General features: G+C 41.0%; 1 protein-coding gene across 1 annotated transcript in view; it reads left to right on the top strand.

Annotated features, from left to right (window-relative positions):
- Positions 1 to 6,056: 6,056 nt before the first annotated feature.
- LOC124619523 (molybdenum cofactor biosynthesis protein 1-like) overlaps positions 6,057 to 14,403 on the top strand; it is a 49,276-nt gene continuing 40,929 nt past the window's right edge. The window contains exon 1 of the mRNA XM_047145971.1: positions 6,057 to 6,266. Within this exon, the coding sequence (XP_047001927.1) occupies positions 6,057 to 6,266 (210 nt within the window). The remainder of the gene's footprint in view (positions 6,267 to 14,403) is intronic.

Below are 14,403 nucleotides of genomic sequence, written 5' to 3'. Positions count from 1 at the left end.
CAACTAGCTGATTGGGAAGGGGGGAGAGGAGGGGGGAGGGGTGGGGCAGGGGCGTGTGTGTGTGTGGGGGGGGGGGGGGGGCAGGGGGGCTGGTAGTTAACTTGGATTTAGGCCAGGAAGCAAACGATGTGCTGTAAGTATGGCTACGAAAGTTGAGTATTCTTAAATAAGATCAGCTGGTGGCAATGTATTGGAAAGTAACTGGCACACAAAGTGCAATTTTGGCTCCTTTTTCTTTGTGAATTTTAAATAGTCTGCAGAGCAAATTGAATTAGGAGGATCAGGCATTTGTGTGGGTCTAGGAAAGTAAATTGTAGAGCCAGATAAAAGGCGCGCAAGACAGGAGGGGTACTACTGCTCATCACTGCTGTATCGTGCTACTAGTACATGTCAGTGTGAGTGCACCGAGAGTGGTGTTGCCGTACATGCGTCTTTAAATTGGTCACCCACTGATCATTGCAGGCTGGCTGCTGGATTCTGTCTCTGGGAGCCAAGCGTGTGGCGCGGTCGCTGCCATGCCATCTGCTGGTGACTCGCACATATATTAGTGTGGAACAGTGCTGACTGATTCTCTGTGTGATTCTAGTTTGTAATGTGCACATCAGTGTTCTGTGCCTTGTTGAGTCCTTAGAGGCATATTGTTCGGAGGTTATTATTAAAGCCATATTTGTGTGACTTGGATCACACTTCAGTATTACTTGGTTATTACATCACCACAAACATATGGACCGGGAATGTACATGCTTTGACAGTTTGCTACGTCTCTCTCTTCTAGGACTGACATGGTAGCTGCCTTGCATTTCTTAATGACTCTGACCTTGTCAACCACAAACCGAATCTTAGTACAGTCATGATTTCCCTGAAGAGATTACATGACAGCAGAGACTTGTAAAATTGTGTTACCCATTTCTCTAGCCAGTGAAGATTCATTCTGTACCTTCAGATACAGTGTCATGTAGGAGTAGAACAGCAAGAAATACGTAGCTCCTCTAACCGTAATGACAGTTTATCACCTCCCAACACTACATGTGCCAATGTTTCAGTGCATTTTTGAATATGTTTGTTAACAGATTCATCAACACAACAAAAATTTACGATCTCAGTAGCATCTTATTTCTTAACTCATACTTTACTATTCATCAGAATCTTCATCGCTGCTCTTTGATTCGTCAGAGCTCCCTGCCATACTTTGTTTTATTTCATAGTCAGAATTAGGTGAAATACCACCTACCGTATTTACTCAAATCTAAGCTGCACTCAAACCTGAAAAATGAGACTCGAAATAAAGAAAGGAAAAAAAAAAAAAATTCCCGAATCTAAGCCGCACCTGAAATTTGAGACTCGAAGTTCAAGGGCAGAGAAAAGTTTTAGGCTGCACCTCCAAATCGAAACAAAGTCGGTCCATTGTAATATGAGACACAATTTAGGTCGAATGAATGACGATACAGCTACAGTAGTTTGGTTTGAGTCGTAAGCTTAGCACTTAAGCTTTACCAGGTAGCCTTTGCTATGCGTCAGGCCCTCCGTCCGTATTTATACTGGTACCCTTCCTTTTTCACGTGCTTCGTCTGGTTTGAATCAATTGCTTATTTTGCTTTGATCTGATAAGTGCCGTTTTCCTTGTTATAGGCGTTTATGTCACTCTAAGCTGAAAATACATTACTGTACTGTGTCATGCATTGTTTGTCGCATTCTGATAGTGCGTGTTTGCGGCCTGTCGTCGCTCGCGGCATGTCTTGCTTTTATGCACGCTACCACCGCCTACAATTAAAAAAAAAAAAAAAAAAAAAAAAAAAAAGAGAGGGAAATCATCTCATTAGCGAAACAATGGCAAGAGACTATTTGTTGTTACTTACACTGCTGCTTTCTTTGATAATGATCAACAAGAACCAAATAATAGACTGTGTATGATAGAACATGTTCTGAACGAGAGTTAGGCGAAAATTTATCTCCGTTTGAAAATCTTTGCGGCCGCTTCTTTAGTACATCAAATTCTGCACAGAAATTAGAGTCATCTTAGATTTAAAAATCTAGTCAGTTGCCGTGCTTCAGTTCTGACTGTATCACTATTAGGCATAAGAATAATACGAATATAAACATGACACGATACGTATATTCTTCCACATTTGCTGTTGTCTCACTCTAGTTTCGTAGTTTATTAGGCAGACAGGATTTAAATAAGATAGCAGCAAACACGAAAGAATACGTGGCAACATGTTTATATTCGTATTACTCTTATGATGAAGAGAATACTGCATGTGATTCACATTTCATCAGGTTCCTATAAGCAACCATCTCTTCTCACAGGTAGGAAAAAATTCAGAACGTAGAGTTGGCCATATTGACAAACATCCGAAACAGTCTTGCCAGTCGGATTTTCGTAATACATTGAAGTTCTGCTACATTCGAAGATGAACAATACGGAATTTATATTTACTTCGTTGGATAATGTATGAAAATCGTCTTCCACCTTTTTTTTTTAATTTATTTACTGACGCAGAGGTTTTGGCACAAGTATTTATCTTTGTGCCTACGAAGCATGCCTGTGTAGCGCTACATATATTCGACGGCAAAAGTTAGTTGTGGCAGCACCTACCGACATTTTTCAGAACTTCCACTTGCTTTGCACTCGATTCTAAGCTGCAGGCGGTTTTTTGGATTACAAAAACCAGAAAAAATGCGGCTTACATTTGAGTAAATACGGTACATCCTCTCCTTTGGATTCAACTTCTTAAGTATTATCTTTCAAGTCAACACCTGCTAATCTGTGAGACCGAAATGATGAGCCATACTACTCTATTTCACTGTGCCTGTTTGTTTCATTTGTATAACATTTTATTCCATCATAGATGCTGCACTTACAGTTTCATATATGCATTGCAGCAGCAGACACAATAAAAGTAGCAATCAGCAGTGCTTAGTTTGTGAATGGGTAAAAAATATGCCGTTGTCCCAGTTCCACATATCCCCAAAATTTGATTCTGCCAAATTCTGTACTCTCTGAAATCGAATGTTTAATCCAAAGATGAAAGTGAACAAGTTTGATGCAGTATTGCTAATATTGTTTATTACTCATCTTGCTGGATGAAGTGCATACTGTGTCCTTTCTGAAAGGTTTGCAGAAGTAATGCACATACCAGTTTTCTAAAAACTTACATTGAGATTGTGCTCTCCTTCCTCTTGTACAAATTAGTAGAGCCCTTCGGATTACTCCACAATATGCCTCTTGGCAAGGTGGTAACGGCAGTATTATGAAAAGGATAGATTGGCACTCACTGTATAGTGTAGATGTTGTGTTGCAGGCAGGGGGAAAAAAAAAAAAAAAAATACACCACCCATTAAACACGTAAGCTTTTGGTGCAAACCTCCCCCCCCCCCCCCTTCCCACACACACACGCACACACACACACACACACACACACACACACACACACACACACACTCACACACACACACACATGCGCGCAAATGCAGATCACACATACATGACCACGGTCTCTGGCTGCTAGGGCCAGACTGGGAGCAACTGCGCATCATGGGAGAAACAACAGTCATATGTGTGTGTGTGTGTGTGTGTGTGTGTGTGTGTGTGTGTGTGTGTTTTGTCCACTTACGAAGAAGACTTTCTGATCGAATGCTTACGTGTTTAGTAGTCTTTTTGTTGTGCTTGTCTGTGACCTAACATTTCCTGTGTACAGTGAATAGCAATGTATCTTTTTTATAATATGGTCATTATTCCAGCCTAGATTTTCTATTGTTTGTTTCCTTTTAAGACCTTATAGAGACAGTTACTGACAATTTCTTTTTTCTTATTGGAGAAAAGTAAAACCATATGGGGGCAGACGTAGATTGTGAATGAATAAGGAATAGAGTATTTTTATTCTCCCTGTATGCAGTGTCAATATCGTCACCTCACACACTTCATTTCTGGCAGCACCTCCTCCTCAACACATGACTGTCCCCCACCACCTCACCATAGTCTTCAAGTTACATCCTATAGCACTTCTGGGTGGACAAATAGATGAAGGATGTAGTTTAAAACAGTATAACTAAACTTAAAAGCCGAACTGCCCTTTTATAGAGACTGCCATCATTATTTAAACATACTAAACAACATCAAAACAGTCAAAAGAAATTGTTTTTCAAAAGAGCAGAAAATTGTAGTGAAATTCATGAAAGGATTGCTTTAAATTGTTATATCTTAAATCTGTCAGCATTTCCCAAGATTTTCTGGCTTAATTAAGACTAGGTCATGCCACCACAGTGGTCAAACAGTGGACTTGCCTTCGAGAGGACAACGGACCCGAGTCCCATCGGGCCACCAAAATTTGGGTTTTCCTTGATTTCCCTAAATGATTTAAGACAAATTCTGGGATGGTTCCTTTGAAAAAGATGACATTCAGCTGAGGAAGCTACACAGTGCTGGTGGAAGCACGAGTATTTCAGAGCACACCATCCATTGCACATTGTTAAACATAGGGCTCTGCTGCAGACAACCCCTGTATGTTCCCATGTTGACAACACAGTTGAATTACAATTTCTGTGGCTCAGGAGCATTGAGATTGGGCAGTGAATCAATAGAAATGGGTCATCTGGTTGAATCATTCGAGTTTCGCATTACACCTGCGTGACGGTTTTGTGCACATACACTGTCAACAGAGTGAATTGGTGCTTGAAAGGTGCACTTTGCTACAGACTTAGGCCAGTGGGAGCAATATTATGCTATGGAGGACATTCACCTGGTCTTCTATGGGTCCTGTGGTAGTAACTGAAGGCTCCATAACAGCTTTGTTCTGTGTGAACATTATTGTGCACTGTCCGCACCCTGTCCCTAATGAAGGTGACATGTTTCAACAATATGACTTTCAGTGTCACGAGGCCAGAATCAAATTCACCCCTTCTGAATCTGATGGAATACATCTGCAATGCTATCAGATACCAGTTCTGCACCCAGAAACCACTGATCTGCAATTTATGGGAATTACATGACCTGTGCTTAGACATGCGGTGCTGCATAATGCTGGGAACATACCTCACATAATGCTGGGAACATACCTGAAATTTGTTGAACTTGTCCCACACAAAATCACTGCTGTATTGTGTTCCAACAGTGGACAAACACATTATCAAACAGGAGGTCATAGTGTTTTGTCTCATCAGTTTATATATTCAATGCTTGAATGAAAGGTGTGCTCTTTTCCTTTTTTCTGCCATTGCGTGTATGTGTAAAGCAGGATGTTCTACCATTTGGGCTTGTTTATATGATGGCTGTCAGTATTACCACCTGCACAGATACTAAATGCTCCTTTTGTGAAGACCTTTTATCTTGAGAACACTTTCAACTTTGTTTCACAAATGGCAGCACAGTTTCATGTAATAGTTAAAATAATACCTTCAGCAAAAGATGTGTGCGTTGGAGTGGGGAAAAAGATTGGAGATGTATGTAGTTTAATTTTCATAAATTGTTAAGAAGGTTAACAGCTTGGCATGCTAAGATAAATTCAGACATTCTCTAAAAAGAGAGAAAAAGATTAATTTAACAGAATCAGTGAGGTATACAAATATAACAACAGACTTGTAGAACCATTATTTTGTAGGTTAGATTAGATTAGATTCAGCTTTTGTTCCAAGACCCAAAACATGAGACGATTCTCATGGGTGAGTAACATGCCAGAAAGTATAACATAAAAAATATAAAACATTTGAATACCCTGATCATTTGTCAGGAGATTGTCAAACTAGGTGAATACAATACAAACTGGAACAGCTAATATTTTCAGAATTGATACGCTGTCAGACTGAAACATCGTTATGCACTATTAATAAATTTATCAAACAAAAAGTACATAATCTTGACTGTTATGGCAAAGTGCTCTCAGAACTGAAATCTAACAGACATTCTTATTTAAGCTGGCCTAACAGCCACTGTTAAGATATTCGTCTATAGAGTAGGATGAGTTATCTATCAAAAAGTCTTTCAAACTCTGTTTAAACCATGCTTTATCTGATACCAAGTTTTTAATGGTGTCTTTCTTCCACAGATAAATTGTGTTGTAATGCGAGGTTTTAATGAAAATGAAGTGTGCAGTTTTGTGGAGTTAACAAAAGAGAAAAATGTTGATGTAAGATTTATCGAGTACATGCCTTTCAGCGGCAACAAATGGAATGATGGGAAGATGGTCTCATTTTGTGAAATGCTCCAAATAATTAGAAAGCAGTGGCCTAATTTTGATCCTCTTCCCAATGGGCCCAATGATACCTCAAAGGTACGTGCAGTATTACGTATGAACATACATTGAAAATAATTTAATGTTTATGACTTACTACCAATCACAAGAATACTTCACATCTGCTGGTGGTATGAGAGATGGACTGGTTTAGTTACATATTTCTCATCCCATTCAGTAAGTCTGTCCTGGCCTGGGTTTCTCTGCAGCTTTTCTGCAACTCTCCCCATTTCCTAAACCTTGACAATCCTTTTCTTTCTTCCCTTTTCCTTCCCCTTATTGTTTCTGCCAGAAGAAGAAGCCACTGGCTCCGAAAGCTTACACATTTCCATAACTTTAAGGGAAGTTAGAAGGGGAAAACATTCTTTTTCACTTTTTCGGGTTTTTAGCTGATTATAAAATTTGCCATTTTCCAAATAAAATGATATGTATATTACTTATAAACTTGCGTGAGAAGTATTTTATTTTATTTTCTAAAATATAATCTACACCAGTTGAAAATGTTAAAATTTTTACATGCATTACTTCAAGACCTAATAAAATCGGTAATTTTTTATATACAGGGTAGTCCATTGATCGTGACCGGGCCAAATATCTCACGAAATAAGTGTCAAACGAAAAAACTACAAAGAACGAAATTTGTCTAGCTCGAAGGGGGAAACCAGCTGGCGCAATGGTTGGCCTGCTATAAGGCGCTGCCATAGCTCAAACTGATATCAACTGTGTTTTTTAAAATAGGAACCCCATTTTTTATTACATATTCGTGTAATACATAAAGAAATATGAATGTTTTAGTTGGACCACTTTTTTCAGTTTGTGATAGATGGCACTGTAATAGTCACAAACATATGTCTCATAATTTTAGACGAACAGTTGGTAACAGGTAGGTTTTTTAAATTAAAATACAGAACCTAGGTACATTTGAACATTTTATTTCGGTTGTTCCAATGTGATACATGTACCTTTGTGAACTTATCATTTCTGAGAACGCATGCTGTTACGGCGTGATTACCTGTGAATACCACATTAATGCAATAAATGATCAAAATGATGTCTGTCAACCTCAATGCCTTTGGCAATACGTGTAATGACATTCCTCTCAACACTGAGTAGTTTGCCTTCCGTAATGTTCGCACATGCATTGATAATGTACTGACGCATGTTGTCAGGCATTGTCGGTGGATCACGATAGCAAATATCCTTCAACTTTCCCCACAGAAAGAAATCCGGGGACGTCAGATCCGGTGAACGTGCGGGCCATGGTATGGTGCTTTGATGACCAATCCACCTGTCATGAAATGTGCTATTCAATACTGCTTCAACCGCACGCAAACTATGTGCCGGACATCCATCATGTTGGAAGTACATCGCCATTCTGTCATGCAGTGAAACATCTTGTAGTAACATTGGTAGAACATTACGCAGGAAATCAGCATACATTGCACCATTTAGATTGCCATGGATAAAATGGGGGCCAATTAACCTTCCTCCCTTAATGCCACACCATACATTAACTTGCCAAGGTCGCTGCTGTTCCACTTGTCGCTGCCATCGTAGATTTTCCGTTGTCCAATAGTGCATATTATGGCGGTTTAGGTTACCGCTGTTGGTGAATGATGCTTCATCGCTAAATAGAACACATGCAAAAAATCTTTCATCGTCTCGTAATTTCTCTTGTGCCCAGTGGCAGAACTGTTCATGACATTCAAAGTCATTGGCATGCAATTCCTGGTGCATTGAAATATGGTACGGGAGCAATCAATGTTGATGTAGCATTCTCAACACCGACGTTTTTGAGATTCCCAATTCTCGCGCAATTTGTCTGCTACTGATGTGTGGATTAGCTGCCCCAGCAGCTGAAACACCTACTAGGGCATCATCATTTGTTGCAGGTCATGGTTGATGTTTCACATGTGACTGGACACTTCCTGTTTCCTTAAATAATGTAACTATCCGGCGAATGGTCCCGACACTTCAATGATGTTGTCCAGGATACCGAGCAGCATACATAGCACACGCCCCTTGGGCATTTTGATCACAATAGCCATACATCAACACGATACCGACCTTTTCCGCAATTGGTAAATGGTCCATTTTAACACGGGTAATGTATCACGAAGCAAATACCGTCCGCACTGGCGGAAAGTTATGTGATACTACATACTTATATGTTTGTGACTATTACAGCAGCTGGCCAAAGTGGCCGAGCGGTGCTAGGCGCTACAGTCTGGAAACGCACGACCGCTACGGTCGCAGGTTCGAATCCTGCCTTGGGCATGGATGTGTGTAATGTCCTTAGGTTAGTTGGGTTTAAGTAGTTTTAAGTTCTAGGGGACTGATGACCTCAGAAGTTAAGTCCCATAGTGCTCAGAGCCATTTGAACCATTTTTGACTATTACAGCTTCATCTATCCCAAAGTGAAAAAGTGGTCCAGCTAAAACATTCACATTTCTTTACGTACTACATGAATATTTAATAAAAAATGGGGGCTCCTATTTTTTAAAAAATGCAGTTGATATGAGTTTGACCTATGGCAGTGCCATTTAGCAGGCCAACCATAGCGCCATCTGGTTTCTCCCTTCAAGCTAGACGAATTTCGTTCTTTGTAGTTTTTTCATTTCATGCTTATTTCGTGAGATATTTGGCCCGGTCACTATCAATGGACTACCCTGTAGAAAGCTGTGGATTGCTGTGTTATAAAGGTTAAATTATGTGTTTGCATTGGTAGCACTGTCAAAAATAGTATCGTATCTTTTCATAGTATAAACATGCTTTGTATATCAAAGTGCTAACGTTTTTCCAAGGAGAAGTGATGAATAGACTGGTAAATCTCTCAAAAAGTATGACTCCAAAATGAAGTGTTTTTAAGAAATGTGGGTTTCATGGTAATAAATTTTTGAATAAAGAGAAACATTGTGTTCAGCATGTGGTGTGTGAAGTTGCAGACAATGAAATACTGGCAAACTCATGAGTATCTAGCGAAACACCCATTAGTGCTTCGAAGATTAAAATAAAACATAGTGATAACACAGTTATCTCAAAACAAAACTCATGTGAACGGTAGGTTAGGTTATATTCTGATACATTTACACGTCCTAACAGGGGTGTTATGTGAATGTGTGTGCTGTATGTATGTGGAGGGCCAGTTAGTTTACATGAAGACATTGAGGTATCAAATGGACTAGCCAGGAAACTTACCATTAATTCTGCCATTTGTAAATACACTCATTCATTTTGGAATTCTGATAAGTGTAAAGATAATTATTTTGACATAAATGTTAGGTGGTTTTATGGATTGAGAGCTATTGGCAAAGGACACACTGCAGCAGAAACAATGTGTGTCGTGATGTATATGCCACGCCCACTTTGTAAAATGGACAAGTATGCAGGATTTATTGGAGCTGCTGTGAAATCCACTGCATGTGAGTCAATTAAGGGTGCTACAAATGAAGCTGCTGAAATAATCGATGGTATGATTGTCATATCAGTAGCTTTTGGGGCACTTGGTAGAAGCGCAGCTGCAGTTCTAAGAATTCTGTTGCTACAGTGATCAGTGTTGATACTGGAAAGCTAATAGATTTCCAGATTTTAACCAAACATTGTTATAAGTATAAATCAGGGAATGAAGAAGGGCATATCTGTGACAGAAATTATGAAGGACAACTAGTCGTACGGAGGCCTGTGCAGCTGTTGAAATTTATAATCGATCTGTAAACTAAAGGGGAGTGTGTTACACTAAGTTCTTAGGTTATGCAGACTCAAATGCATATAACAGTGTAGTAGCCACTCAGCCTTATGGTGAGAAGCTTATCACAGAACTGGAATGTGTTGCTCATGTCCAGAAGAGGATGGATACCAGATTGAGGAAGTTGAAACAAAGTTTGAGAGACAAGAAACTTTCAGGTGGTAAGACCATAAGAAGCAGGCTGACAGACAACATGATTGATGAACTACAACAGTATTATGAGATTGCCATTAGAAATAATACTGAGGATTTGTTGAAAATGAAGCAGGCAGTATGGGCTACCTTCTTCCAGAGACTGTCAGCTGATGATAAACCAGTACACCATCTTTGCCCTCCTAGATCTGGTTCATGGTGCAATTACCGCAATGCCCAGTACTCAAACAGGTCATACAGCCATAAACATTCTATCCCAGCAGCAGTTGTGGATATCATAAAACCTGTTTACAGAGACCTGGCAATCCTGAATTATTGAGGAAGTGTCTGCATTGTCAGACTCAAAATCCCAGTGAGTCGTTCAATAATCTTATTGTGTCAGTGTCGTTGTAACTGCCATCTGCGTCACGTCTGCTGTGCAGCGAGCTATGCTAATTGAAGTATTAACTCTATTTTTCTTACTTGTCACTTCCTTTTCCGTGTGTTTTTGCTTTTAGGAAGCTTTAATTGTCGGGTGCTAGTAATAGTGTTCCATAGATTTCGTGTTTGTTTTGAATACAGTCAGAGAGAGTCCGTTTAGTCAGCCATAGTGCCAGTAGTGCTAGTGTTTGTTTTCAATACAGTCCAGAGACAGGTAGTGCTATTTTCATTGTTTTCTACAGGAAGTGTCTAGTAACCACAGTTTAGTCAACTATCAGCTGCCTTTAGTGAATTAGCAGTCTAGTTATAAGTTGATTAACTCTCTACAGTAAATTGATTTCTTATGATGGATAGGATGTGTGACTGCTGTGTACGGACACAGGAGGAGCTGGCCACTGTTCGCAAACAGCTGAATGTGTTGAAGCCGCGGTTAGCCATCTTCAGGCTGCTGCCTCAGAGTGTAGCGGCAGTGGGGAGTCTGGTGCGTTGCATGGTACACCCCAGGTGTTACATTACATGCTTCACCCACTGACCCTGCTGTCAAGACATCTTTGCGGCTACCGGGCACGGTTGGGCCACCCTCTTCCCAAGGGGAGTGGCGGGTTCAGCGGCATTCGCGGTGCATGAGGCGGAGGGTCAGTGTGGAGGCTGGCCGTGTGGCATCGCCCGTTCTGCCTGTGAGTGGACATGTGGCCACTCAGGTCCGAGCAGGCACATGGGGGGAGGGGTATATTAGTTATTGGGAGCTCCAACGTTAGGCGGGTGATGGAGCCCCTTAGGGAAATAGCGGAAAGGTCGGGGAAGAAGGTCAGTGTTCACTCTGTCTGCTTGCCGGGGGTCTCATCTGAGATGTGGAGGAGGCCGTGCTGGCAGTGATAGAGAGCACTGGGTGCACCCGACTGCAAACTGTTGCTCATGTCGGCACCAATGACTCCTGCCGTATGGGTTCAGAGGTCATCCTCAGTTCGTACAGGCAGTTAGCGGAGTTGGTGTAGGCGGAACGCCTCGCGGGGTGGAATCTGAGCTAGCTACTTGTTGTATCGTTCCCAGAACTGATAGTGGTCCTCTGGTTTGGAGCCGAGTGGAAGGCTTAAACCAGGGGCTCAGACGATTCTGCGGAGATCTGGGGTGCAAATTTCTCGACCTCCGCTATCGGGTGCAGAAATGTAGGGTCCCCCTGAATAGGTCACGCGTGCACTACATGCAGGAAGCGGCTACAAGGGTAGCGGAGTATGTGTGGAGTGCACATGTGGTTTTTTTAAGTTAGAGAACTCCCTCCCTAGGCCCGACAAGACACCTCCTGAGATGCGGCAAGGTAGGAGTAGACAAAATGCAGCAGGGAATAACAATATTAATGTGCTAATAGTAAACTGCAGGAGCGTCTATAGAAAGGTCCCAGAACTGCTCTCATTAATAAATGGTCACAATGCCCACATAGTACTAGGGACAGAAAGTAGGCTGAAACCAGATGTAAACAGTAATGAAATTCTATACTCAGATTGGAATGTATACCGCAGAGACAGGCTGGACAGTGAAGGGGGAGGCATGTTTAATGCGATAAGAAGTGCAATAGTATCGAAGGAAATTGATGGAGATCCGAAATGTGAAATAATTTGGGTGAAGGTCACGGTTAAAGCAGGCTCAGACATGGTAATTGGATGTCTCTATAGGCCCCCTGGCTCAGCAGCTGTTGTGGCTGAGCACCTGAAGGATAATTTGGAAAATATTTCGAGTAGATTTGCCCACCAAGTTATAGTTCTGGGTGGAGATTTTAATTTGCCGGATATAGACTGGGAGACTCAAACTTTCATAATGGGTGGCAGGGACAAAGAATCCAGTGAAATTTTTTAAGAGCTTTATCTGAAAACTACCTTGAGCAGTTAAACAGAGAACTGACTCGTGGCGATAACGTATTAGACCTTCTAGTGACAAACAGACCCGAACTATTTGAAACAATTAACGCAGAACAGGGAATCAGCGATCATAAAGCGGTTACTGCAGCAATGATTTCAGCCGTAAATAGAAATATTAAAAAAAGGTACGAAGATTTTTCTGGTTAGCAAAAGTGACAAAAATCAGATATCAGAGTACCTAACGCCTCAACACAAAAGTTTTGTTTTAAGTACAGATAGTGTTGAGGATCAGTGGACAAAGTTCAAAACCATCGTACAATATGCGTTAGATGAGTATGTGCCAAGCAAGATCGTAAGAGATGGAAAAGAGCCAGCGTGGTACAACAACCGAGTTAGAAAACTGCTGTGGAAGCAAAGGGAACTTCACAGCAAACATAAACGTAGCCAACACCTTGCAGACAAACAAAAATTACGTGAAGTGAAATGTAATGTGAGGAGGGCCATGCGAGAGGCGTTAAATGAATTCGAAAGTAAAGTTCTATGTACTGACTTGGCAGAAAATCCTAAGAAATTTTGCTCTTATGTCAAAGCGGTAGGTGGATCAAAACAAAATGTCCAGACACTCTGTGACCAAAAAGGTACTGAAACAGAGGCTGATGGACTGAAGGCCGAAATACTAAATGTCTTTTTCCAAAGCTGTTTCACAGAGGAAGATTGCACTGTAGTTCCTTCTCTAGATTGTCGCACAGATGACAAAATGGTAGATATTGAAATAGATGACAGAGGGATAGAGAAACAATTAAAATCACTCAAAAGAGGGAAGGCCGCTGACCTGATGGGATACCAGTTCAATTTTACACAGAGTATGCGAAGGAACTTACCCCCCTTCTTGCAGCAGTGTACCGTAGGTCTCTACAAGAGCGTAGCGTTCCAAAGAATTGGAAAAGGGCACAGGTCATCCCCGTTTTCAAGAAGGGACGTCGAACAGATGTGCAGAACTATAGACCTATATCTCTAATGTCGATCAGTTGTAGAATTTTAGAACATGTATTATGTTCGAGTATTATGATTTTTCTGTAAACTAGAAATCTACTCTGTAGGAATCAGCATGGGTTTCGAAAAAGACGATCGTGTGAAACCCAGCTCGCACTATTCGTCCACGAGACTCAGAGGGCCATAGACACGGGTTCCCAGGTAGATGCTGTGTTTCTTGACTTCCGCAAGGTGTTCGATACAGTTCCCCGCAATCATTTAATGAACAAAGTGAGAGCATATGGGCTATCAGACCAATTATGTGATTGGATTGAAGAGTTGCTAGATAACAGAACGCAGCCTGTCATTCTCAATGGAGAGAAGTCTTCCGAAGTAAGAGTGATTTCAGGTGTGCTGCAGGGGAGTGTCGTAGGACCGTTGCTATTCACAATACACATAAATGACCTTGTGAATGACATCAGAAGTTCACTGAGGCTTTTTGCGGATGATGCTGTGGTATATCGAGAGGTTGCAACAATGGAAAATTGCACTGAAATGCAGGATGATCTGCAGCGAATTGATGCATGGTGCAGGGAATGGCAATTGAATCTCAATGTAGACAAGTGTAATGTGCTGCGAATACATAGAAAGAAAGATCCCATATCATTTAGCTACAATATAGCAGGTCAGCAATTGGAAGCAGTTAATTCCATAAATTATCTGGGAGTATGCATTAGGAGTGATTTAAAATGGAATGATCATATAAAGTTGATCATCGGTAAATCAGATGCCAGACTGAGATTCATTGGAAGAATCCTAAGGAAATGCAATCCAAAAACAAAGGAATTAGGTTACAGTACACTTGTTCCCCCAATGTTTGAATACTGCTCAGCAGTGTGGGATCTGTACCAGATAGGGTTGATAGAAGAGATAGAGAAGATCCAACAGAGAGCAGCATGCTTCGTTATAGGATCATTTAGTAATCATGAAAGCATTACGGAGATGTTAGATAAACTCCAGTGGAAGACTCTGC

The sequence above is a fragment of the Schistocerca americana genome, chromosome 6 (genome assembly GCF_021461395.2).
Source record: "Schistocerca americana isolate TAMUIC-IGC-003095 chromosome 6, iqSchAmer2.1, whole genome shotgun sequence".
Lineage (NCBI taxonomy): Eukaryota > Metazoa > Arthropoda > Insecta > Orthoptera > Acrididae > Schistocerca > Schistocerca americana.
The sequence above is the reverse complement of the archived record's forward strand: the minus strand, read 5'-3'. Positions and strand labels throughout refer to the sequence as shown.